Raw genomic sequence first — 27,086 nt, forward strand, 5'->3', positions numbered from 1 at the left:
ACAATGACCAATTCCCTTTAAAATCCTTTTCTGGTGTTCAATACAAAGATTTGTACTTACTCCTGTACATTTTGGATCAGGCCTTTAAATCCATGAAATGCATTTTCTAAGGAAAAAAAAGAGTATCCCAGAGCGTAAGGGCAGTTAATAACGCAGCAATGGTCAACAACACCTGGCGTAGTCTGCACCCACACCTGCTCTGTCTCAAAGTTTGACTATTTAAGGATGTGAAATTAAGAATTTCAGAAGTAGCTACAATCTACAGGAATAAATTTGCCTTGGAGGGCTAAAGCCTGGTTCCACTGAAGTCAGTGGCAAAGCAGAAAATAAATTTTTGAAGGTCTCTGCAATGCAGAAGACTAGCAGGGCTGTTATTGAACTTGGCCTCGAGTTTGCATGATAAAGACCTATGTGACAGCTTTGTTTGAGTGTTCTTAAGGTTTAGCTGTCAAGGTGCTGAAAATCCTCAACTGAGGATTGTGACGGAGCACTGACAACACTGAAAGGCAACATATTTGAACCTTTGGTAATCTGCAATGTGACTCTAACTAATCTGAGATTTTTAACACGGTATCTGATTTCCTCCCTCTCCCCCTCCTCGCCTTCCTTGTGCCAGATGAATTAGAGGTGCAACACCTGTCACCAGCACCAGGGAAGCTCTGCGCTCGATTCTCCGAGCTCACAGTGCAGGCACTAAAGAGAAGGAAGGGCATAGTGCAGTGCCAAACGTATGTAATGATAAACAGATCAGAAAGACAAAATGCAGGTGCTGTTTGTACCTGATGTCTGTGTGTCCAGATAAGCTGATTGGTATGGATTTAGTACATAAAAGTATATATTTATATGTACACACATTACGTGGCACACCAGTGTGCTGGTACACAGCGTCTGTGCACTGACGCAGATCACAGATACAGTTCTGTATATTTACTTATTAAATTGTGACATTTACAATTAACCCAAAGTGGTTCTCCACAAACATTCCCTCAAGGTAAACATATGCTATCCCGTAACACAAACTGTCAGAACAAACTAATTTCCCTAATGGTGTTCCAGTGGAAATTAATGTGCTCTTCATAAGTGTATTTGCAGCAGTAGGAAAATTTGTACTTTTACCGGTCTTCTCCTCCAACCTAGACTCAAACAATTTATTCATGACCTTACTATACAGCATCTTTAGTTTTCCAGACATAATGATGTCCTCTGGCAGAATTCCGTTCCCCTCTGGGTGTTGCTAATTACTCCCTGCAGATGCTATTATTGGTGCTGATGATAAAATGCAGAAAAAAACTTTGGGGAAGGATCTTGTGCCCCGTACAAGCAAAGCATTCAGTTTGCAGGTAATCACTGCTACTGAGAATTGACAAATGTTCCTTTACCCTCTTTGTAACATTATACAATGTAGCTGTGCTAGAGTTTGACACACATCAAAACCAGGACAATGAAACCACTGATGATCTTATTCAGTCTTGTTTTCCCTTTGCCCTTTTCATGGGAGAAGATGGGGTAAGGTGGAAAGGATGGGAAAGAGCTTTCTTATATTTAAAAAGTGACTTTACAGTTCATGACTCATCCAAAGACACAATCATTGGCAGTCCTGAATGTCGAAGTCTTTCATTAAACGCACGAAGCACTTCTAACAGCCATCTGTAAAGCTTTCCCCAATCTGCACCTCAGTGGCATCATAGTCCTCTGAGCATACTGTAAACCTTGGACATGCCATAAGGACCAAGCACAGCTACCTTTGGGAGTGGGAAGAACATCGCTTTGCTTCCTGTAATCTTACAAGGATTTACAAACATTTAGAAATGGATGTCAGCATTTTATTTCACCCCTGAATTTGTGCTAATATGTTAATTCATACAGTAAATTTCACAGTAAATGCCACGTTCGAAATTAGTCAGCCTGGTACTAATTCTTAAATTTGGTGTTTGATCAAAAGTATTCAGCAAAACATGCACAGAAACAAAATGGAAACTTTAATTGTTATAAGAAAGTAGTGAGTAAAATTATTATAAATAATGTCAATTTTAAGTACTTACAGTACTTTATCAAATACTATTTAATTTCAGTTTACTGGTTATAGGCAAAGCCTTTGTTAACAAAAGTAAAGCTGGGAGCACTGACTGTGAGGGAAGTAAAACTTACCACAAAGTAACTTTGGTTTGTTATTTTCCAAATTGTTTGTACAAAATCTGGCTGAACTTTGTGGATTCCTATTTTATAAACCCAGAGATATTTGCTGTGGCCTGCTACAGGCTGCCACTGGTGTAGCACATGTTAGTCCCTCAGTAAGGCCACAGAAGAACCTGGGCCAGAACCTCATTTCTGGCCTCTGGGGCCCCTAGAGCCTCTCATTCCCCTATCCGGGTTTTTCTGCTCCCCATTGCACAGCCTCACAATTGAGCCGAGATACATTAACAGTATACTGGGGTTATTTTCATTTCAAAAAAAGGACTACTCAGCCTGTGGTCCCTGGGGTGTAAGGGTTTCAGAGCAACAACTATCCACCCATCTTCCCAGAAGGGACCTTCCCATCACATAGACCAGGCACTTTGGGAAGCTCTCAGCCACAGCCTAGGAAAGCCTTCGATTAGGATTTGGCTACCTGGACAGTAATTCATACCTCTCAAGACTTGAGAACTTGTGCGGCCTTTCAGTCTGGACACCATGTGTGCATATGTAGAGCTGGAATTAAGTGCACAGATCTCATTGTTTCCAGCACAGTAAACATCAACGGTGAGGGATTTATTGTGCAGGATGCAAGGATCTGTGCATCTAAGGAGTCAGGCACTTCACATTGGGTCAGGGTCCTTTCAAACTAGGAATCCAGGACATGGGCCCTGAAGTCTCGTGTCTGAATATGTTCCTGTCCCACTAACTGATAGGAAAGAGGTAACAGAGGCGAGCTGCGCTGATAGCACTGATGCCAGCAGAGCTGCCCTGGTGCCCTCATTCCAGGCAGAGAGGGTTTTTTCCATGTGTACGCACTGCGTGATCCGCGTACAGTAAACCCACACAGGCAAACCAACAGACGCTGTGTGTGCAAGATTGGTCTCATCTTTTGAAGCAGAGGGTGCACAGAATCTCACCACTCTCCTGTCCTCCAGCATCTTAGCTCCAACAGGCTTCATACCTCCAAAAGGAACAATGCTCTGGCACGATAAAACTGATGATGAAGTGGAACAGTACTCTGTAAGAATAAAGAGCACATTCTATCTAGCTTTGTGAGGTTTTTTTGCATCCATGAAATCAAGTGAAAACAAATACAAATAAAAATTCCATTTAAAAATTTGGATTTTGCGTACTAAAATTCAGCAAACCTGAGCTGGATTTCTGTCCAAATCCTGTTGGATTTCCCCCTAACCACCAGGGAATAGTTTTCTAGTTTGTACTAAAAATACGCCAAATGTCAGTCAGTTATCTGCAATTAAAAAATCCATTCCAACTGTTCAAGCCACGTAAATATGGGCATTAAAAGAAAGAAAGAAAATTCAATAAAGAGAGCAGGCAAGAGATAGCACCCTCCCCCCTGCTTCCCATAAATCAGTGTAGTACTGTTGCTGGTGAAAAAATCTAGACTAACTTTACAACGCTTGAATATCTGCCTGGTTTAGTATTTAGGTCTTAACTGCAGAGCACTTTAGTGTCAGCGAGGCAATGAATACAGCATCATATAATTAAATGTATTCAGAAGGAAAGTAGTGTGGAAGTAAAAAAGATGATCATCAACCTCTGAACAAGATTTTTTAATGCAGTCAGCACTTTTCACCTAATAAAATATCACAAAACACATTTATCCAGGAGGGACCTCTCCAAAAATAGGAGATTGGATTTAGACTGGGTAAAACAACTCCTACATCATTTCCTCGGGATATTTCATCTGGTGAGACGGTGCATCATACCTGAGAGGACAGCCTCCCACAGGCAGCCTGTAATGGAGTACAAGCAACACAGCCACGCACGGTTCAAAAACACGATGGAGGTCAGCGTTCAGCTAAATCGGATGGATGTGCAGAGCTCGGCCAGCCCCAGCAGTTGGCTACATGAGGGCAAGATACAAACACAAACTCCTAATTCTCTTCACAGTGGAGCTGGGGAGATTGTTTATGGAGCAGATATTTCAGGTGGAAATGAAAACATCTATAATACATGGTTTTAGATTTAGTTAATGGGAAGATAACTTATGAAGGCAGGTCAATCATGTCTGTATCAGGAGGATTGCTAATAAATATTATGAGGCCAGCTGGATAACCAAGTCTTCTGTTTAGTTAAAGCAATTTAAATCTGGAATAAGGCCACTTCAGATTTATTCAGGTGAGGCAGGGAGTAGACTCTCAGAATATTTTAAACTTAACTCTGGGGAAGCTATAAAGAATCAAACATCTGTGAGGCTCATTGCTGTTACTATAATCAACTTTGATCAGCTGCTGCTCTAAAATGCTCCAAAAAACATGATCATACTACAATTAAATGTCTCAAAAGGTAAAATGGTCCAGGCATAATGTGCATTATTTCAAGTCAGTGGAAAATATTTACATGCCTGAGAAGTATATACTTGGTACATGTGCTCTTCACGACGTACTCAACAAGCTACTTGTGTCCAAACTGTGGGACAGAAGCTGGCCAAGTGTGTCAAAATACTGAATCGCAGTCCTTGAATACTGCTGGTAAAAACAAAAAAAGCTGTTTGCTTTTGCTTTTTTAAATGGAGGCATCTGAACTGGAGTTCTCAGCATAGTAAAGGAAAGATTTTAACACACTATGGGCAGTTCCATCATTTTCTTTCCCAGATTTGGGCAGAATAGATCAGTGGCTAAGAGAAGCCTAAGCCATTTGGAAATAGAGAGCAGCAGTGCAGTGCAGTGCAGTGTCCTTCAGAGTGAGAATTCAGAGCTGGCAATGACAACTCTGCACCAGCTATTTTATGGGAGTACCTTTGTCTGGAAATGAGAGATGGTTTCTGCTGTGTCCACATAGCCAGAGTGGCACAATCCAAGATCTACCTTGTAGAACAACTGTGGCCTCCTGACTTTTTTTCAGTAATAAATTTGGGCTCTGGCTGACAAATCTGAACGGTTCTGCAGAAAGGACGCTAGCAAACACAGGAAATAAAAGGTATCATTTACACTTTCAGCCTCTATGACGTCCCATGGCAAGAAGATCCACAGTTTAATTATAAATACAAAGGAGAAAAATTATTTTTATTTGTTTGCTTCAAATCCACTGCCTGATTTTCAGTTGGGAAACTTCTTATAATTGTGCTAAAGAGCAAACACGGATTGCTTCTTCCCCTTCCCCCATGGTGTAAAAGACCTCTCACACATCTACCCTCGGTGACCCCTTTTCTAAGCAAAATCATCCCACTCTTTTATTCTCACTTTATGGGAGCCATTTCACAATTTAATTACGCATTCTGTGGAAAGCACTATCTTTGTCTTTAAACCTGCTGTGCAATCATTTAATTGGCTGCCCCTTGTTCCTGTGTTATTAGAAATAGTAAATAACCATTCCTTGTTCATGTTCTATGCACCATCCACAGTTCCATAGATCTCTATCGTATCCCTCCTCAGCCATCTGTTTTCTGAGCTGAGTTCTAGTTTATTGAGTCACTCTTTGTATAGAAGCTATTTCTTATAAAAGATGATCTTTGTCACCTTTTGCTACTTCCATTATATCCTTTGTAAGCAGGAATCAGCTAAACTATACGCAGTAATTTGAGATTTAGATACATTATGGATTTATACAATACCACAAAAATGGTTTTTCCATCCTGTTTTGTTCTCTTCCTGATCATTCTGACTATTCTATCTGGCGCTCTGGGTTCATTTGTTTTTTTGACTGGTGCTGAGCACTGATTTGAGTTTTTCAGAAAACTATCCACTGTGGTTGCCTGATCTCAAAAAAATGGTAGGAATTAAATTAGAACTCTCTTTTTGTGTATTTACTTAACATTATTTTCCCATTGTCTATTACTCTATATTTTTGAACACTGAATTTCAACGTACCCAGTCATTCAGTAACATGAAACTTTTCCTCAAATTCATTACTAGCTTTATATTTGACAATCCCGATAGTTTTACATTATTTGCAAACTTTCCTTTAGAATTCTTCTACAGCTGTATTCTACAATTAAGGATAATGTCCAAACACAGTCTCAAATCTAAACTTCCCTACCATACACACTGCCTGCATTCACCCGTGTGGTCACTAGCTAAGACTTGCGTCTTTCTGTAGCAGAAGCTGCCAAACAAGTTCAGTACCTCAGTGCATGCCTGAACTGAGATGGACCGAGTCCAGGAGGAGTTAAATGTGCTGTACACAGCAGGCATCCTCAGCTGGTCTCTTGCTAAGAGCACTGAAGCCACAGAAGCAGCAACGTGGACGGAAGGTACGCAGGTATGGGGCTGATGATGCTAACACCTGTGGTTGACCTTGGCTCTGAGCTGCATGATCCTCATGTGAAAGGATCAAAGCAAAAAAAGAAAGCATCTAAAAAAAAAAAGGTATGTCAACTTTAAGCTAATGGGGTTTGGGATGTACCTTCTGAAAAGCTGGTAAATAACCTGGCAATCATACTCAGGCAGATAAACAGATATCCCCTTCAAATGTTCACAGATTTTCCTAAAACCAAAAACCTAAAGCAAGAAAGCCCAAGATCTGGTAAAATTTCAGTTGCTCTTTGGCGTCAGAAAACACACCAGGATTTTCCATTTATACATGTCTGACTGTAAAGGATAAATTTTTTTCTTTTGACAGTATAGTTAGAGAGAAAATAAAATTTAAAACTAATCTGTGACTTAAATCTCATACTTAGGTGGTTTTAATGAACTCAGTTTGCAATTTGAACTACCAGGAGAGTCAGCTACCAAGACTTTTATGCATAGATCCACAGATAGTGTGGATAAAGATATATACATTTAGAAGCTTAATAGATGAAAACAGACACTGCTATTGGCAAGTAGGTTATTCTTCGGCAAAATTCAGATCAAATAATTCAGTCTGAACAGAATATTGAGCTCCACTGATTCTGAATGAGGCTACAGGAATGGAAATGCAATCTGACATAGCCACATTGCCAATTAAGGATAAAATAGAGGAAATATGTCAACTAGCAACAAAGGCAGAGGCATTCAGGCTTTCTATATGAAGTTGGTTCCTTTGGACCCACTTATGAAAACTTTGGAGTTCTTCAGGTAAATAAAACTGCAGCGGAACCCAGAAGTAAAAGTAAATATAAGAAGAAAGAGGAGGAGACCTGGGAGTTGCTCACAGTTCTTATCAACTTATAGACACTGTGTGTGACTGAGTAAGTTCTCATTAGTAGAGGCAGTCACTGAGACAAACGCCACTCCTGTATATCTGGGACAAGCCTACCCAAGCTAGTAGTTGTGTTCAGGTAAACTTGGGCTGACAAAGTAGAATTTGAGCTGTCACAGACAATTTCTGGAGCTTGCACATTGACAAGAGAGTGAGCAAACAAAATGAAATAGAAGTAGTTCATAAAAGGGTCTGAAAAATTCCATTGAATTCAAAGAAAGGGATGCAGTTTCCACAACTGAGGGAGACCCACTGTGTCTTGTGCATCCAGTGACCTCGTTAAATACTCTGGTAGAATAGTTCACCTGCTCAAAAGCATACAACAAATGCCCTGAAGTGAGAGAAGACCCTTCATTATGGCTCATGCAGCCAGGCGCTGACATGAACACTGTCAGGGTTTAGGAAAACACAGGCTCCTAAACGCTGTGGCTGCCGGTGCTCCAGCAGAAATGTCTAATTGGTGAATGGGAGCTCCGGGGGGAGAACACCAACCAGCCTAATAGGCAGCAAGCACCTGGTTCATTGATAGAAAAATCAATAGGGGAGCGGCTTAGTCTGAAAGCCTACGAATACACAGGTGGCCTCCCCATAATGATCTTCCCTGTTGGGATCTGAACATAGGATATCTTCTTCTGCAATAGAGCAGAGCCAGAAGAATCCATTGGTGCGTTGTTATTGAAATACTGGGTTTATCCTGCATCCAGTTTCTTTGCATTGAGGTGATGCTCATTCTTTCCTGGTCTATATGCGGCAGGGCCACCTCAGAAGTGGATTGACTTTTTAGAAAGGCACCTGCCATTTAAGAAAGATGCAGTACAATCCAGGTGTCTTGCAATGCTTATGAAGGGTGCTCTTCCGTAACCTCTGAGTACCTGTGCTGTTTGTCCCCAGAAAAAATCCTACAGGGAATTTTGAAATGGATCACACAGGCACGCCACCAAGCTTGACCTGAAGCAATGGTTTGTGAAGGTAAAATGGTAAAATGGTTCAGTCTGCCAGCAAATTTGCCAGTCACTGCTGATAGAAATGAGGTTTGTGATGTACATACTGATCCACAGGGAGCTGGACTGAGACCAAAGTCATTTCATGCAAGCCACTGCACAGCCAAGAGAAGATAATTTTCAATCTGTACCGACCTGGCCTGGATCAGACCTAGTAGCCTTGGGATGCAAAATTTTATAGTCTGTTATTAGTCCCAATGGCCTACAAAAAAAGAAAAGTACAGCCATTTTATGCACATAAATATGTACTTTTGTATGCATAGAGAAGTGGGTAAGAAAATTCAGAGGTCATCAATGAAAAGGGATACCCAGATGCAATTCAGAGGTAGTTTTCTTCTGGTCTATGAATATGCAAAAATCCTGATAGGTACAAATGATCCCTGACCAGCTCTATTTATGTGAGGAATGTACCAAAACATTAGGCATGAGAAGTTTTGATTTATGTTTCAAGAACAATTTTCCATCTCAGTCTTAATTAGACTGTATGGAACAGAGTGGGTTTTGTGGCCCGCTTGAGATGCGCTTCCTGTTCCACATCCACTTGTGAAGTAATTTGTCAGTTTAAAAAAAGTTATCAGATGAGTTTCCAGGCTTATCTCCATCTAGCAGACACCACGAAAATGCAAGTTCGAAGGACAGAGCATTCCTTAGAGACCAGAACCAGGAAAAGGGGATCTATGACGCAGCATAGTTAGTATAGAGGACCTGATTGTGTTATTGTGGCCGATTGTCTCACAATTACTAGCATTTTCATCTTTATTCACTTTTCAAGCACCACGTGAAGATAATTTTTAACTTCTACAACCATGGTTTCTCAGGGTACAGTTACATCTCTAATTTTTTTTCAAGTTATTTTAGTTGAATTTCCCATATCCCTGTCTTTCACTTTACCCCCAGAACTACAACTCTCATTGATATCTGTTATCAAAGAGATTGCATTTGTTTCTTGCTGACTTTGACAAAAGGAACTTCTCAAAACTATTCAGAACACTTTGAAACTGCCAGGTTTTTTTGCTGTTTCTTCAGCTGCATCCCACAACTCTCTGTGTATCCAAGCAGGGACTTTCCCTTTTGCGCTGCTGCTTAGATCACCAGTGATAGTCCTCCTGGGTTGGTTTTGCCTTTCTGTTGTCTATGTCTCTTTACTTCAAGGGTAGCTGAGGAATTAGTCATGGCTACAGAGGGATATTCCCAAACATCTTAATATGAAGTCTACTAAGAACTTCTGAATAATTGAGGGGAAACGAAAAAACAATAAATAGGAAAGAGTCCAAAAGTTGGGATCATGGGAATCAGTTTCTTCCATGTCATGACTTAACATTCAGTCTTTGTTCAGGCAAAATCCTTTCCTTTTTAGGGAATTTGATGCATGGTACTTTTAACCTGGTTATACAGGGAGGGGATTATGTGAATTTGAGATCCACGAGCCCACCTGAGTGTCCTTTGCTAGCTAAAGTGTCATAGGAGACCTGATAGAAAGACAGTGTTACTGCAGTGGGGTAGGAAAGGCCAGGGGACTAAGGACAGAAATCTGTGGAAAACAGGGCTCTTTCAGCTTCACTACTTACAGAACAGCTTGTTTTACTTTTATTATTAATTAATAATTCACTCACTGCCAGCTACAGCCTACGCTCAAACCCACCTGCGCAGTATGGATGCCTTTCTGCATACCCATTGCCACTACTGCCAGCCATTCAGAATGGTTTTGAGACATTGGATTATGAATACAAATAGGAAAACGGTGAGAAGAAAATGCGTCTTCCTTGTGCATCTAGGTAATTCATGAAATGAGACTGGGCAAACTATTTCTGTTGCCTGTAATACTCCAGTTAATTGGACAACTGCTGTGCCAGAAAGCCTTTTCCCCACCTACAGAAAGTAAAATTTATACTGGTGGTTGGTAAAAAGAACATCTTGATAAAATGGTTGAATTTATTTTATACCTATAAATGAAAAGAGCTCTTAACAAAGGGGGGTAACTGATATGCTCGGTAAATCAAGGATAAAAGGACACAGGCTCTATTGAAGATTTTTTCCCCTCGTCTTTTCTTTTTAAACCTTTTGATGAGGTGTCCTGTTGCTCTGAGATGAGCTTCCACTGAAGTACTTTAGGAATTATCTCAAAGAGAAATGGATCATTTAAATGAGTTAAAGCCCCCAAACAGATCTACTATCTACAACCTTAGGTTCATTTTTTATATTAAGAATTTTGTGAAATTTATAAAATAATTTTACTACTAAACCAGGGGCTTATATGACAAAGAAGTCTCATTCATTTTTTCCTGCTTCCTTCTGAAGTGTTGAAGGATGGTACATTTAGAATAAAGATGAAAGCAAATATGTAGAAGACAGGGGATATGCTGATAAATTTGTATTTATCAACCTTGAATGTTTAGAAAACACCTACAGGCAATGATTCTGCAAATGTCTCCAGACCTATCTGGGATTTTGGTCCTTCAGGGAAAATTCAGTTGAAGATAAGATAAGGTACTCCTTTCTATTTACTTTTTTTTTTTTTCTTTTAGACAACAGAGAGAATTTTAAAGGTGGACAGGAGCGCAGGCTTCAATTTTGTTTTTAATACAGAGGGAAAGATTGTTTTTTCTCTCCTGTATGTTTTCTTCAGGGAAGAAGAGATATTGTGTGTGCCAGAAGGAAGCCAGTCATGGCTGGAATACTCAACAGACTGGGCCTATAAGTTCTTTATGACCTCTATAGGTAACATAAAATTATGGTCCTCCGCATTTCTATAGAAGGGCAAATTGGTCATTTTACTCACTGAGTAAGCACGGGGCAGACTAAGACTGGCCTGAGACTCTGTGTGGGAGTTTGTAGTGACTGAGAGATAAATCATTACAGAGTGTGTTACACATTTGCAATGCATTTGAATAGGTTTATAGCACTATAATATACATTTATTTTTACTAAGTGCTCAAGATATTGTTTATTGTGTGTTACAAGGGCTGACTTTTACTCCGATGTGCAGGCTTGTACATGTAAACCTTGGAAGCAATTTGTACCCTTGTGGTAAAGAAACCATTATGTTGAGAAACTCTGGCACCCTAAACAAAATTATGGACTTACAGCCCCAGATTAAGCCTGTGTTTCAGTTCTTAAGTGCACAGATTCCCACTGAGCTCAGCCGGAGATATATATACATGAGCACTTATATAAGGATATATTTGAAAGGCATTATTTTATTATGTTTTTAAAATGCAATTTTGATGCAATGTCAACAGAAGATGCAAATGGCTATAGATGCTCAGTACTGGGATATACCTTAGAAAGTCTTAGGGAATCCAAGCGACATTCCAAACACTGAAAAATCTCCTAGTAAGAGGTCATCACTGCTATAGCTTCCATACTTTCCTGTACTGTGATTGGCTTGTATGGGATCTACCAATACAGTCAAGGAATAGAAAACTGTCAGAATGGATTCTTTCATTTCGGTGATGAAGTGCTAGCTTTGCTTGCCAGCATGCAGGGTTCAATAAAAGCAGACAGGTCTTCAAAAAATTGCAGCATAAATAGATGAACTCTTTAAAGTAATATAAGTTCTGTCATCTAGATGTGAAATATTGACCTAAGTGCCCACTGAAGTAAAAGCTGACCGCACATTCCATAGATAAGTGTTAAAGTTTTCTCAGAGTATCTTGGGCTGAGAAACGTTTTAACGACATTATCTCCTTGCCACGACAGACAGAATGAAAGCATTTGAAGTTAAATCCATTTTTCAAAGGAAGAAAACAAAGCATCCATAAAGAAACAAAGGCATATCACAGGATGAGGTCTCTAGATAGCTGCTGTTTTCAGGAAAGTTGCAATTAGCTGTGCAATGGAGAAGGTGGACTTAGTTGTATTTCAATAGCATTTATAATGATTTCAGTAGCTAGAACGCTGATAGGTACGTGCAGGGGGTTGTTTTCAAGATTTCCTTGTGAGACAGAAGGTCAGGATTCCTGTGGTCTCCTATCATATTTAATTCATATCCTCTGGCCTTCTTCACCGCATTTATTGAATTACAGGAATAAAATTCAATGAACCAAAAACAAAAGAAAAGAGGACAGGGCAAATCCTGATTTCTTTTACATCCCTACTGCACAATTGATTTCAGTGAGCTTGTAAGAGAGCATCTTAAAGCAGAGTTTGAAAGAAGGGGGAGGTACAAGTTAGTATAGCCCCTCTCACTACCCCCATAATTGCATCCAAGTAATTTATTGCAAGGAGCAACTATTTGCATGTGGGAGTAAGGATCCAGTTTCTACCAGTCAAGAATATCCCTGTATGCTTTTAAAGGCTAATCTTTGTGTATTCTCTATGTGTGTTTATCAGATCCCTTCTTGCCACAAATGAGATGGCAGTAGAATGGCTTTTCAAAGCCATTCTTCAGAAAAGGGTCACTTGCAATTCATCACATGAGTACTAAGAAGCAATCCTCAAACATGTTAAAAAATATGAGCTTCAGAGAAACACCCAATTCGCATGCTTATAACGATGATTCCCTGCAATCACCTGAATTAAACTGATACAGCCTTTACCCTCCCTTCACAAGTGAGATGCAACAAGCACAGTGTTTCCAACAGGTATGCAGTGTGGACTCTACTGCTGGAGCATATGGGGAGTAGTTCCAGACACACTCTGTGATTTTGGGGAAGATGATTTTGTTGTGTCTCCTCCACTCCTACTGTCCTATTTTTATTGTCCTGTATGCTGCCTCCAAGAACTGGGCTCTTTTGGGTATAATTGTGGGTCACTCGGATTTCTCAGCTACCTCTTTGGTCAAATCTACACATGGTCTCTGCGCTGGGGTTTAGACACCCGTACAGTTACAATAGTGTAAGCCCCTAGTGTGAGCACAGTCATATCAGAACTTCATACAAATAACCTGTACCGGTACCCAATAACATCTTTACAATAGTGTAATTTGTTTTTAGAGCTAGGCATGTGCAAATCTGGTTGTTGAGTCTGACCCAAAATATTAATCCAAAAAAGAAGGTATAAAATGTTTTGAAATTCTATCCAAAACTGCAAGCTCACCAATATTTAGCTTTGGCATTTGAATTTTTGGAAATGTCACAGCTAATAAATAATGTATTATCTTCTGAGCTACAACGTACATTTTTATTTTAAAACTTGAATCTGCTTAACTTCCAAAAATTAAGTGCTCTGCTCACGTACCTGTCCACCTATGGGATGGCTGCCTTTCCACTTAATACACTTAATAAAGGTGACCAGATGCTTTGTGTTTTTAATGACTTGTTCTGCATCCCAACAAAATGTCCCTGTTTTGGCTGCGATTGCAGATGATTCATTCTGAAACCCAGCCCAGCTGCCCTGCCACAGCTGAGGCAGGGCACAGTTAAAAAACAAGCCATCTGTGCAAAAGAAGTGGGCTGGAGGAGTGCTTTGTCAGGAAAAAACTCATTTCTTGGTCACTATGTTTTCTAGGCATCCAGCAACCCAAAAGTCCTATGGGTCCAACCTCTCTGCCTTTGCAGTTAAATTTTGCAGTTATATCCCATGTCCCGTCATATTCTCTCCCTTCCCTCCTTACTTAGAAACCCTTCAGCCCGCTCTGCTATATACCATCATGTGTAGATCAAACATTTCTGTAAAATGTAAGATGCTGCTCCCACTTTCATTCTTTCCAATCGTATGGCAAAATTCCTGACCCATGAGCCAAGCCTCATGCTAGAAAAAGCAAGAGGGATTCATTTATGCCTTTTCTGAACAATTAGCTCTGCCCAGCTCTGTATTAGCATCACTCTATTGCCAGCGCTGCCAGAAGAGACATCCTGCATTCATGAACAGTCGTGCCACTCGCTTGCAGGCTAGCCGAATTCAAGGGCAAAACTCTACCCGCAGGCAAAGCTCCCCGTTGCCTCAGCAAGAGGCAGGCGTCCACATTTGAAGGCAAAGTCTGGCCTCGAGTGTGTCATTGAGATAAGCCACTTCAAGCCTTGAGAGGGTTCTGGCCCCACAGCATCTTTCACATGACCTGCAGGCTGCGTCTTGAAGCAGTGCTGGGAACTTCTCCCTGCCCAGACGATGGAGCGGACAGCAAGAGCAGCTCGGCAGGACATCGCCTTTCTGGGGTAGGAAGTAAAGGTTCCTGACAAGTTTTCTTTACAGCCTATGTTCTCTAGCATTTGAAAGAACCATTGCAACTCAAGTCATCTGGCATGCATACGAATGACAAATATGCTTCAGAGGCAATAAATTAGCAATTTCAAGGCTTTACTTCCCCACATGGACTAATTGCCAGAGATTATAGTATATTATGAGAGAGCAATGATACTAATGCCTAAATATGCTTCAGTGATTATAGAGCTATCCTCAATAACCAAGCTGTTTAAATGTCAATGCAAGAAAGCTCTCTATTATGAGATTAAATATTATTTTGAAGCTATACAATAGGAACTTCCCAGGTTTCATGCCTGCAATAATACTGTCTTGGAGCAATATATATTGGACAAACTATGGTTTTTTTAGAAATGTGTACAGTAAAGGGTCCCAAAATATTTTTATGCTACAAACTTGAACAGCATTCCTGATAAGACAGAGGATCTTGGTATCTTTTTATTTTGCGTTTGTTACTAACATGCTGCTTCCTTCATTCTTTCCTCTACTTTATATTAGTATTCGTCTATCATCGCTGTATAGAGAAGACAAATTCTTGTTTTCTGTTAGTGTGAGTGGGGAATCAAAACTTAAAGCCCTTTTCTTTTTTTTTTTTTGCATCTCTAAATGCTACTGTCTTGCACAGATGCTTTTGACAGTCATACCTCTCATGCCTAAATAAATCTCTTTATATCTGGCATTGCGAGAACCTCTGGAAATTAGATGGAAGCTCCAAATTTCAGGTTCAGCTGTTGACATAAAGCAGAGAACAAAACTCTTTTTAAGCCATAACTCCACAGTTCTGGAGATGACAGTCGGTGATCACAAGCTCAGGTGTGAATTTAAAAGGAGGGGAGGCTAAAAAGGCTTTAACATCTCACTAATCTCATACAGGACTCCCACACTATGTGATCTTGTCACACAGCTGTGCAGCCTTCCCCTACAGATGACAGCAGCATATGACCCTGCAGAATACTCCAACGTTTTTTCAAGAAAACCCTGAACACTGCACTGGGCGCTGATGGTAGGACGTGGCTGCTCTGCTGTCCAGATCCAACACGTCATTCCCCTCCTGTTGTTTCTAAAGCTACCTAGTACGATGTCCACCATATTTCATAAATGCAAATCAAAAGAGCTACAACACGGCAAAAGATCACATCTCATGTTCCCTGCTATTTGAAGATACTTATTGATCTCATTTTGAAGTTGTAACTTAGAACAATAGAGGGTAAAACTCATCTGGGAGGCTGTACGTTTTAGTTGGCTGCTAAATGTCAGTGGACAGTTAACATACTGGGAATTTCTTTGAATCTGAATCTTGATTTCTAGTAACCTTAGTAATTATAACTAATAATCACTATAATAGTATAGAAAACATATAGATAGGCCTGTGGGGACAGATCATGTAAAATTAAGGACACAAATTACAGAAAGACAACTGCTAATGAAGTTGTGTTGGAATTCTCTCTTGAAAATAATTTTTTTTTCTTTAGGAAGTATTGTTTCTTAAACATAGCCTGCAGATCTCTTCCATGGTGTGCTCCTGAAGTAAAGAAGTGTTTCATAAATGGATGACTAGGGAACTTACTAGCAAGAGTTCCATTGTGCTCAGCTGTAGCAGGACTGCACACCTGGATCCTTGTCCATGTACTTTCTGCTGCAACCTGGCAATCGTTAATTCTCAATTTTCGTGGTTTCATCTTGGCTGATTTCTTCAGCCATTTTATATCTCGTCTATAAAATGTAATACTTGTTTACCTCAGAATGTCTGAAGCTCTTTCTGATGCTCAGGTAAAAGACACCTGCCATATATGCTCAGAAAAGACATAAATTGCTCTATCATTTGTAACATTTTAAAAGATCTTCATCTATTAAAATCACACCGTGACTGACAAGGAATATGCTGAAAGGCCATGAGAATTCTTTTTCTGCTCTTCCAGGCAGACAATAATCTGACATCTTTTTTGTTATGTCTTGACTTAGAATATATGATGGGAAACCATGTCTTTATCCTTATAACAGTAATAAATTTACAATACTGATGTTAAGTAAATAACCAGAAGTAAGAAGTTGACACTGCTCAAAGGAGAATAACATGGACTTAGAATAGAACAGGGAAAAATTAGCTGCACCCGGCCACTTTTAAGCGAATACTATTTGAAATCAGATTAAAATCCTCTTTAATTTTTTGCAGGCACGTTATGAAATGCCCCATTATTCCCAGCTTTCACTTACCATATATCCCGGTGCACACGTACACTTCCCTGTGATGCTGTCACAATCTGCACCATTCTGGCAAGGGCAGGTGAGCTGGCAGCCCTCGCCATAGTATCCAGGGGGACAGGTTTCATTGCAGTAGAGTCCAGCCCAGCCAGCTTTGCAGCTACATTCTCCAGACAACGGATGGCAACTAACAAAGACAGACAGACATTAATGGGATGTGGACGTGAAAGATAAATACAGCCCATAACCAGCAGTAGAACGTTTTACGTGCAATGCCAGCAAGAGTCACACTAAGAACAGAACAAACCTGAAAACTGTTAAGGATGGTGAACATAAGCAGCCATATAACTCAAGAAGTGAATATGGTGCTAAATACCAGCCTAGCACGCCACTTCCAAACACCTGGGAACTGCCACAGCACTGGTAATTTTACACCTTTGAAGTTTATGCTTTTCCATTCTCAAATCAACGTGACTTGAATTACTGACATTAACCACAATATGATTAATCCATACTGTTGTATGACAGATACATGCCCTACTATTTGGCTACAATACAGTCAGTTAAAGGTGTTCAGGGTTAGGAGAAATTCCAATGGATGGAGGAACGCAATCAAAAGAATTGTGAAGATAAACCTGAGTCCTGTGGCACAATATTCTATTCGAATCTATTCTACTTTATTCTACTCTAATTTGTGTTTTAAAAGTGAGTGCCACCTCAGCAGAACTTTTCAGCAGGGAGACGTAGAAAGAAAAGTGCTTTGAAAGGGAAAAAAATCTCCTTGGAAATGAGTTTTGCAGGGAATATTCAGCCATAGTGAACAGAACTGGTCACTACCTGAAGCCTTGGGATTCATTTAGGGCAGGAGTCAACAGGAGCCCTGGGACTAAATCTCAGCTGTGCAGGGAAATGAGTCAAGTTCCTTCATGCTGAATAATGAGCATTGCTGCCCAACATTAATCCTCTGGCTTTCATTTCTGTTCAGGCAATTCCACATTGGTGTGAGAGCACACAGAGGGAGAAGCAGAAAGGAGAATCAAGCCCAAAAGATCGGACAACACCTGGTCCTTCTGCATCTGGTAGGTGGAAGACTTACCCCTTTGATCCTCCTGCTATGAAACAGTTTCTCTTTATTCACCATTTTCTCTTCTACAAACAGAAAGAGCATCTCCCAGGTTTCCTTAGGGCACTAACTTCCCACAGCAGGAGAGCCACGCTGATGCCATGGCTGGGGACTAGGAAAGAAGGGGAAGGCTGGAGATGTGTTAAGTCCTGGTTTGAAGAGACAGAGGTTTCTGGAAGATGGGAAGATGAGTTTCTAGTTTGGGTAGATGAGGTGGTGAAAAGAGAGAGCAGGGGATGGAGAGGGAACCTGACCTTTGAAAAAGGACCCCATGTTGTCTGAGGCCAGCTGGGAGCATAAGCCTTCACCTGAGAGCTCAGTATGGCTGGGGGCTTTGGCACCGCAAGATTTTACCATAATAGCACTGTCTAGCCCTCACTGAGAAAGATGAGAAATAATATTGCTACAAATCAGATTTACTTTATTGTTCTCAGAACAAGAAAGAATAGAGTTCTGCAAGGTGGCACCCCTCTATGGACCTGTCTCCTGTTTTTTTGCCTCGTAGAAACTATTTATTTTCTTTTATGATTATTTATTGCTGTAGTTTAATATTGCAGACATGACCGAATGGGTTTCTCTACACCTATAAAATTAATATCGTATATGTTAATTTTCAAGGTAACCTCATAAAATGTAATTTCCAAGTATGTTTCTGGCAATTACTGGTAAGAGAGGTTAGTCTTATACTGTTGTGCCTAAGAATGATCAAATTTTGTGAGTGTCATATGTTTCATCATAAATAGTGTTTTACTGACTAATTAAAACAATTCATCAGCTTAACAAACTACCATCCATGAAATTCTTCTGACAAAGCAGTCCCTGAAATTATGGTTGTTCACAAAGCACCTCTTAACATTCAGATGAAAATAATAAAAGCTCGTTTTTTCCCCCTCTGCATGTATTAATCATTACCTAATAGGAGCAGAAAGCTAAACATTAAAGAAATATTTTAAAGTGGATTTTTTTCTTTCTCTGTTTTCACTACTACTGCACGTATCATAGGGTTCCATGAGAACTGCATCTGTTGGCTAAATTAAATCTTTCAAAAGTAATCTATGATCATGGCAGTTTCAATCAATCTATGACAATTCAATTGAAAATACTATACTCAGTAAGAATTTCTGCTCCAAGGTTGGCTCTTTCATCAAAATGGACAGCATTTTTGCATGGCATACAGGCTATACATTAAGGACTGAAAATCGTCCTAACATGCACTAAAATAAGAAGCAAAAACCAAACAGGCTTTGCAGATGAGTCTAAAGGAGACAGGGAGCTTGGACTCCAAAACAAGATCCAGCAGAAGGTTATGAGCTAGGAAAACTCCAATGCAGACGTTTGGGTCCCTTCATCCATACAACCTTCCCATCGAAGCATGAACAATTTTGTTATCAGCGTGAGCATATTAGTTTTGTTTTTCTCCTAGGCCAAGCACATGTAGTCTTTCAGTGTTTTGAAATACTTCTCTTTTGCTGCCTTACAGAGTGCTGGCATTGTAGGATTAGGAAAAATTCTCCACAGTAAATTCCAGAGTTACGGTATCTGTAACAATAGTTCTGTGTAGGGAGCAACAGTTGGTGAATAGCAGGGGAAAGGAAACTTCTCCTTGACAGCAGCAGAATAAATCTTTCCAAAGCTTTCGGCAAGCCAAACAGTAACATACACCACAGTGTTACGGTAGTGTAACAAGCAAAAGGACCTCAGACCTCCATAGCTAGGTCTGAAATGAGGTTGCAGGCTGTGTCTGGCCAGGGGACACAGGAGACTTGTCTCAGACACAAAGAATACAATGCGCTGAATCAAAAACACTTGTTTGACAATTAAGGTGCCCAGATGCAGTGTTAACTTGAAGATGGCTGAGATTTAGATGCTTAACCAAAATTCAGAAGACAGCTGTTCTCTTCCCAATCCTGCCAGTGAATCTTGGCCGTGTAACTTACTCTTTCCGCCTTCATTTTTCCCATTTGTAAAATGATGCCCTTCTTCCTCTGGAAACCCTTTTAAGATCTGCAGCTGATACCACTAAATAGTATGAAGTTTTTATTATTAATTGTTTTATCTATTCTGGTATGTATGAACTATTCCAGTAATTAAAGTTATCAGAGTTACATACTAAATATATTGCAGCTCATGATGTAGATATATATATATGTATGAATGTATGCGAGGGTTAAGAATGTTTCTTTCCTATTGGCTTTTTGTAAAATTTCATTCTGTTCAAACTATGGACCTGGACATATAACAATAGCTAGGAAATTCATGTCATCCATCCAACCATCTATGCATCCAGGCTGCCCAGGGAACTAAATGCTAGCTGCATTGAAGTTGAAAAGTTTGAGGCACTTAACGGCAAAGGTGTTAAGGCAAAGAATAGGAAATACAGCTAGCAGAGTGAATTATGTGTGTAATTTCTCCCTTCCCATTCTGAATGTACCTTGCAAGGTTGTAAGTCCATGTAACATTTTACCAGCACGGGTTACAGCCTATGTAAGGCACTTCTCCATGCCACCAATGAACTGAAATTAGGAAACACAATTCCTCTAGAGAAGGGTCACTGAACGGATGGGCAAGAGAACGTGAGACCTCCAAAAGGATCCCAGAAGCAAAGCCAGTTTGACATCTGCTTTCCTACCACTTGCTGTGAGCAGGAACGGAACCTTACGCTCTTGAAAGAGCTTGACAGAGTTATACATTAGTATTTTGCATTCAATCTTAACAACTTTTATTTCCTCAAATCTCTCGCATAACAGGAAGGAATAGTGTAGAAAACGTCAAGTGAATGCAAGCAGCCAAGTGTTCCTCTGGCTCTAGGCCAAGTCGAGGTGGAAACTGGAAGCTGTCCACAGCGCACAACATGGCGTGAGAAGGAAATTGTTCCATGGCTCTTGCTGCAGTTTGGAAGCTACTGTACGGTCCTTGGCTTTTCAGCCACATTTGCAGCAATAAAGATTTATTTTTTTAAAATTTACTGGCTGAATTGAAAAACAGAAAGTCATTTTTGACCTTTAAATTTTTTAAGCATCTAACTTTGAGAAAATCCAAGGAAATCAGGTAATTTAACTGTCTTAAGGCAAATTGGGAAAAGCAATGCTTTAGACAGCACAGTTTGTTCCAAATTCTGACTTTGTTCTCCACACATCTTTCAGCCAGAACAACTTCTTCCCAGTGAATTTCCTGACTTTCTGTTTACACACTAGCACCAGTCATCTCATCTTAATTAACAGCCCTAATCCTTATTGAACATTATTTTCTGTCTATTGGTGTCCATACTACATTCAGTCTCTCTTACTAAAATGCCCTCTTGCTTTTAAAGAAGTAGCCACAACGAGGCTGTAGGACCGCTACTTCAGGCCAGCACGTCTTCAAAGCCAGCCTCATTCAAGCACATTATTGACTTAGGTCAAGGCAAAACTTCATGTAAGTTCCCTGGGGTTTGGTCCTTCCAAACTTCCCAGTGTTGAGGCAATAACTAGAGCCTCTGGAGATCCATCAATCTCATTTGACTTTGTCACAGTAGGGAAGTGTCAAAGCTGAAGAGGTCAATGTGGCTTCCTTCCCTTCTCATGTCTCTGACCTGGGAAAGATGTTACTACAGGCACATGGCTCTACACACTGGCTCCACACCAGTGTTCATACTAGGGTGGCTGAGACTATTCCAGCTATTTATTTCCCTCTCTGCTTTTCAGAAGGGCAAGTCAGGGTTATGCCTTTCTGACTATTGCAGACTGTCTCAACATGGGCTTTTTGCACAGGGGAATTTTTTACAGGTGTATCCTTTCCTGTGGAAGGACAGTCCAAGTCACCACCACATTCTAAATTACTGAATTCTGGGGTTGTTCCAAAGTCCCGTACAAAGTGCCTTTCAGCGTGCTTTGATGCAGAAATTATTGGATGATGTTCTTCAGCCATTACTATGCAGGAGGCTAGACTAGATGATCACACTGCTCTCTTCAGATATTAAAATGGATAGATCTATGAAAATAGAAAAGCTGATTGTGTATTTCTTAATGTTCCTCCCCAACATGAGGGAGCTGGGGTTGTTTAGCCTGGAGAAGAGGAGGCTGAGGGGAGACCTGATCGCTCTCTACAACGACCTGAAAGGAGGGGGTAGCCAGGTGGGGGTTGGCCTCTTCTCCCAGGCAACCAGTGACAGGACAAGAGGGCATCGTCTGAAACTGCACCAGGGGAAGTTCAGGCTAGACATGAGGAGGTATTTCTTCAAAGAAAGGGTGGTTAGGCATTGGGATGGGCTGCCCAGGGAGGTGGTGGGGTCACCATCCCTGGAGGTCTTTAGGAAAAGACTGGACGTGGCACTTAGTGCCATGGTCTGGTTGACATGGGGGTGTTAGGGCAAAGGTTGGATTCGATGATCCCAGAGGTCTCTTACAAACAAATTGATTCTGTGATATGCTCCTCAAAGCCCCCAGAACTTTCTATTCCAGCCAGCTTTCCAATACCCAGATCAAATGAGTCAAAACCACTGACAGAAATACGCAAGCTTCTCTTGCCTTCTTTCAAGTGTTTGTATAATTATCCTACATACTTAAGTATCGCAACAAGTCACCAACAGTTTAAACTGCTTCTGGAGAAAATAGATGGCTGTCAGTAAATGAATCACTTTGGGAGACCACAGTTCCAGTAATGATAAAAATTCAGGGGAGGAATCGGAGGAGGTGGGTGGGAAGAGAAGTATGTTGTATGGGACTGGTTAAACAATCAGTAAAAAGATTTGTTCAGAATATGGAGTGCCTTTGGAGAAGGTCATGTTCCATCAACTCTGACACTCCTCAGCTCAGAAATTGACAGCACTCTGAGGAGCTCATTGAAAAGTGGAAAGCTGAAATACCATGGATGAATGAGAGAACATTTACAGATCTACAGCTTGCTGATATCTCTTTGTTCCATAACAGCAGTGATAAGATGAAGGGAAAAGGGAGATTTTATCAATGGAGAGACTAGACTCATTTATTAAGGAAACGGAGATACCATCTTAGCAGCGAATGCTGCAAGTGAAGCTGACAGAGCAGCGATGGGAGGGAAGGCATAAAGTGTATACGTCAGACAGCACCCAGGCACAGGTCACGTACGTGGTCTGTAAGAATGACCACATGCCTAGAAAAGAGCTGCGTGAGGATTCCATCCTCCATCTTTCTGAGCTCTCTCAAATTTGGGACCTCATCTTTCTTCACAGTTGGATGGCGCTGCTCTGTTTTTTCAGGCAGGATCTTCCAGCAAACCCCCAGAGCACCTCCCATGTAGTTCTTTGAGTAGCCCAGGACGAACTCTTGCACCCTCAAACCCACAGTCTTCTCCCACTTGAGAGACTCTTGATTAATTGAGCACTAAGCTGAGAAACAGCAGCCAAGCTCAGCCTTGCCCGTGGCCTGCAGTCCTTCCACTCTATTTACACCTTTACGGAAACTGGGCACACAAATAGGTTTCTGCAGGCTAGGAGGGGGGTGAAGACACACTGTGCCAGCTGCTGTCCAACAGCATATTCTCACCATCCAGTACACATGAAGAACAGCTTTCACTGAGGAGCAGTTTACCTTGTATTTACCGCAGGTTTAAGCCGTGCACACTGGCAGGTACTGCAGAGTAGTGTGACATGCAGGAATTTATACCTTAGCTCACTCTGAAGTAATTCTTGAGACATCCCCTGTCCTCAGTACAACACAACATTAACCTTTTGTGTATAATGCCTAGCTCGTGCCTTAGGGATGTTATTTTTTGCAATGATTTCATGATACACAAAATAATCAGAAGTGATAGAAGCCTGCTGTACAGAGCTACCTTTGAGGTGTCAAACACTTTGGATCCTTGCTGTCGAACCCACTAGAGCTAGAGCTATCTTTCTGTAGAGGACTCGTATCATCAGAATTACAAGGCGTTTAAATAATCCATTGTGAGCTCTTACTTTCAGTTAAGCAAAGCCTCGCCACTCACAGTTGAACTTGAATTCATAAGAAAGATCACCTGTTTATTTCCAAGACTGAGACAAATAGAGTCTACCATCTCAAGCACATAAACTGATTTGCCTGAAGTGTTTGTGTGTGTGTGCGTGCGCGTGTGTGTGCACGCACACAAATTAGGTGGTATTGCTTGCACACATAATTGAGGAGAGTGTTTATATTTTAGCAGGCTGCAAGATTGCAGGGTAGGTTTGTCATCATCAGCAAGACAGTCAGGTCTCTACCTGTCTGGTTTAAAATTGAAGAATGTCCGTATCAAGGGCATATTTGCTTGGGCATCAATTATCCCCACCTCTCTCTGAAGCCTAGACAATCCTGAATTGGCTATGAATGCTTAACAGTAATGGACAGAAAAAGGTGGAAATCAAGTGGAAGCTGAGGGGCTCAGCATTTTGCAGGCACGGTAGGGAGATGTGGGCAATCCAGTCCATCAGAATAGCTCAGGCCAGGGTGTTCTTGCTCTCCAGGCTCCCTTTACTACATGTGAGGGAATGAGGAATCTCCAAATAGCAATTCCAGCAGTCAGTAAACAAGGCAAGGAGTTACAAAAGGTAACAAATAGGATAATAGGGAAGAGTCTTAAATTCTTCCTTTTTTCAGGATCCGGAAAATTTATTCAAGCCTGCAACAGGAAAGTAAATTCAACCTATCTTATATTAGGTGCTCAAGCCTGTTTGTGGCTCTAGCTCTCAGTAATGAGAACCTCAAAAATCAGATCCGAAAAAAAGTAAAAGGGAATAAAACATCGAAACCTGACCTTTTAAGTGAGGCTTATTCCATTTTAGGTATATTTCCCTGATATTTATTTTCCTGAATACTTCACACATACACATACTGAATGAAGAGCAAAAATAGGCACACACAAGAAGAGGAGATGTCTATTTTGACAATGTCGACTTTGTTACAGTTCCATAGACTGACTCGGGGATATCGATTTCAGTCTATTTATACATCTGCCTCAAGTGTTTTCAACAAGGTAATTTGCCACGAGACATAAACTGAAGCAAATTAGGTTTCATTTAGAAAGTCCCCTTGCTGGCTAGAGATCTAACAAGAAAACCCATGTCATAAAAAGAGCCAAAATGATGGATTTGAGTAAATATATTTTTTAAACTTCAGAGGGTTATTATACATAGATATGGGCATCATATGATAGTTCTTCTGTCCAGAAAACTGCAGTTACAGGATAAGGCCATATGTCAGATTGTTTCAGATTTTAGCACAACTGTTTAAATAGTTGACAGATACATGCTTAGTAGCTGGCGGGACTGAGGCTTATGGTTCCAAACCTGAGGCCATTTAAATCAAAGGTTGCAATCCAGAGGAACTGTCTGTGTTCTTAATTAAAACTACAAAGAAAAAGGGAGTAGGTGTAGTTAATTGAATTTTTTCCCAATGCTTGTATTTGACCAGTCCCTGCACTAGTATATGATAAGATGTACATACCTAAGAGTGTTGGTAATATTGCAAGGACACCTCTTGTTGCATTTGAGGCCATAAAACCCTTCTGGACACATTCTTTCTTGGCAGTAAATCCCTTTAAAGCCAGGGTCACACAAACATGCTCCATTTACATGATAACACTTCGCACCGTTTTGGCAGTCACATCTTTGTGTGCACTGAAAGCCATATGTCCCAATAGGACACTCTTCTTGACACCTGCAATGAGATATGTGAGACAGGATCCAATCAGATGCTACAGTCTAGTCTGATTATCACTTTTACATGGGCATGTTTTTGTTAATGAATTAAGTACAAAATCATTGCTCATTTATTTAAGTAATATACTGTGAACTGATGATATCATTGGAGTGATGTGATATCTTGGGTATGTAAAATTGCTGTTAACCGAAAGTGCATTAATCTCTGTCCAATTATATCCTGCAAAATTTGCATTAGTTAATATTACCTTAGTTAACAAAGTGCATTTTTGTTTCCTGGACCTTGACAGTTCCATTCATCACCATAAGAAATTGATATAGAACAAGATACTTTATTAAAAAAACCTTCACCTGTTTGCTTTCTCTTTATTACAGAAGGATTGTGCACCTTCTTTAAAAGCATACGGTCCTCTTAGTGATAATGAGGATTGAAAGGGAATGTGGTCTATTAAGCAATATCGAGTAGAGTGTTCTCCAGCAACGTATAGTTTTACTTTCCCTCTATGCTGTCATCGCACCAGCTTTATGCCAGCTAGGAGAAAATACACTCCTTTGTCTTTTGTGTGTGCTCTGAGTACCTAAAGCTCAAAGTTGCTTTTCATCTCTTACTCCAGGGATGCTCAGTAGTATAACATCTCAAGACAAATCACTTTCATGCTCCTTAGTGTAGTATCTTCTCCAAAATTGCCAACATTTTTAATATTTGATACACATAAAAATGGAACCTGCAAACACTATACACAGATTGTTTTAAATTGCACCTTCCATGCACTGTTTAAAATATTTCCCTACTGGATACATTATGAAATCTGCCAGAAAGTCTGTTTCATTGTCCTACACAACCAGTTTAAGTGTTCATAATATTTCCTACTTTGAAAAGCTCAACTAAGGTCCTAAAGAAAGCAACTGATTCTGCGCTTGGCATAATTCAGTGGTTTCAAAATTCTGCAATAAGTCAGTACTACAGTTTACATGATCCACCATGAAATACAGATATGCCTTTTCAGTTAATAAAAAAAGAAAAAGAAACCCAGAAAAGCCCAATTCCCTTATCGCATGGATGCCAGATATTGGAAATTGCCTATCAGCATTAATTTAATCCTGAGCATTGATTAAAGTGTATACTGTAAACTCAGTGGATAGAGGCAATTGTTAAATGTCTTTCTGCAGGTCGTTTCACAGCTGGCAGGTGAGAGTTAATATAATGATCAGTAATAAAAGATTAATGTGTGATGCAAGCCAGGCAAAACTGCAATGAACACAGTCAGTATATAAGAGCATTACTTCTGCAGCTTCACATTACCACGTTTTACTAAAAATAAACGAACAAAACAAAAGGCCCAGCTAGTGATTTAATCTTAGCAAGCATCAACACAGTTGCTAGTTACACAAGCCAAGTTCAGGAGTTCATGTGAGACCCAAAGAGAGAGGAGCCTGTGACAACCAGGGAGGGAAAAGAGAATCACCAGCGGTACTGGCTGCCAGTCCTGCTGCTCTCAGGATCGTTCAGCTGCAAAGGAAAAAACCAGCAAAGAATGGGTAACATTAGGACTGAAACACTTAAGGCAAATGAAATGCAGTGAAGAACATACTAAGATGCCTTATATCTCCGTCGCTGTACACAGCTCTACTAGTTAGCAGGAGAGCACTGTACTCAACGAGATGAATA

At 40.5% G+C, this 27,086-nt stretch overlaps 1 protein-coding gene across 1 annotated transcript in view; it reads right to left on the reverse strand.

Moving 5' to 3' along the window:
* MEGF11 (multiple EGF-like-domains 11) overlaps positions 1 to 27,086 on the reverse strand; it is a 214,063-nt gene that overhangs the window by 64,302 nt on the left and 122,675 nt on the right. Inside the window, exons 9-10 of the mRNA XM_009697720.1 lie at positions 25,203 to 25,415; positions 16,677 to 16,851 (exon numbers count right to left, since the gene is read on the reverse strand). Of these exons, the coding sequence (XP_009696022.1) occupies positions 16,677 to 16,851; positions 25,203 to 25,415 (388 nt within the window). The remainder of the gene's footprint in view (positions 1 to 16,676; positions 16,852 to 25,202; positions 25,416 to 27,086) is intronic.

This window comes from Cariama cristata, unplaced genomic scaffold, assembly GCF_000690535.1.
Source record: "Cariama cristata isolate BGI_N322 unplaced genomic scaffold, ASM69053v1 scaffold2033, whole genome shotgun sequence".
NCBI lineage: Eukaryota > Metazoa > Chordata > Aves > Cariamiformes > Cariamidae > Cariama > Cariama cristata.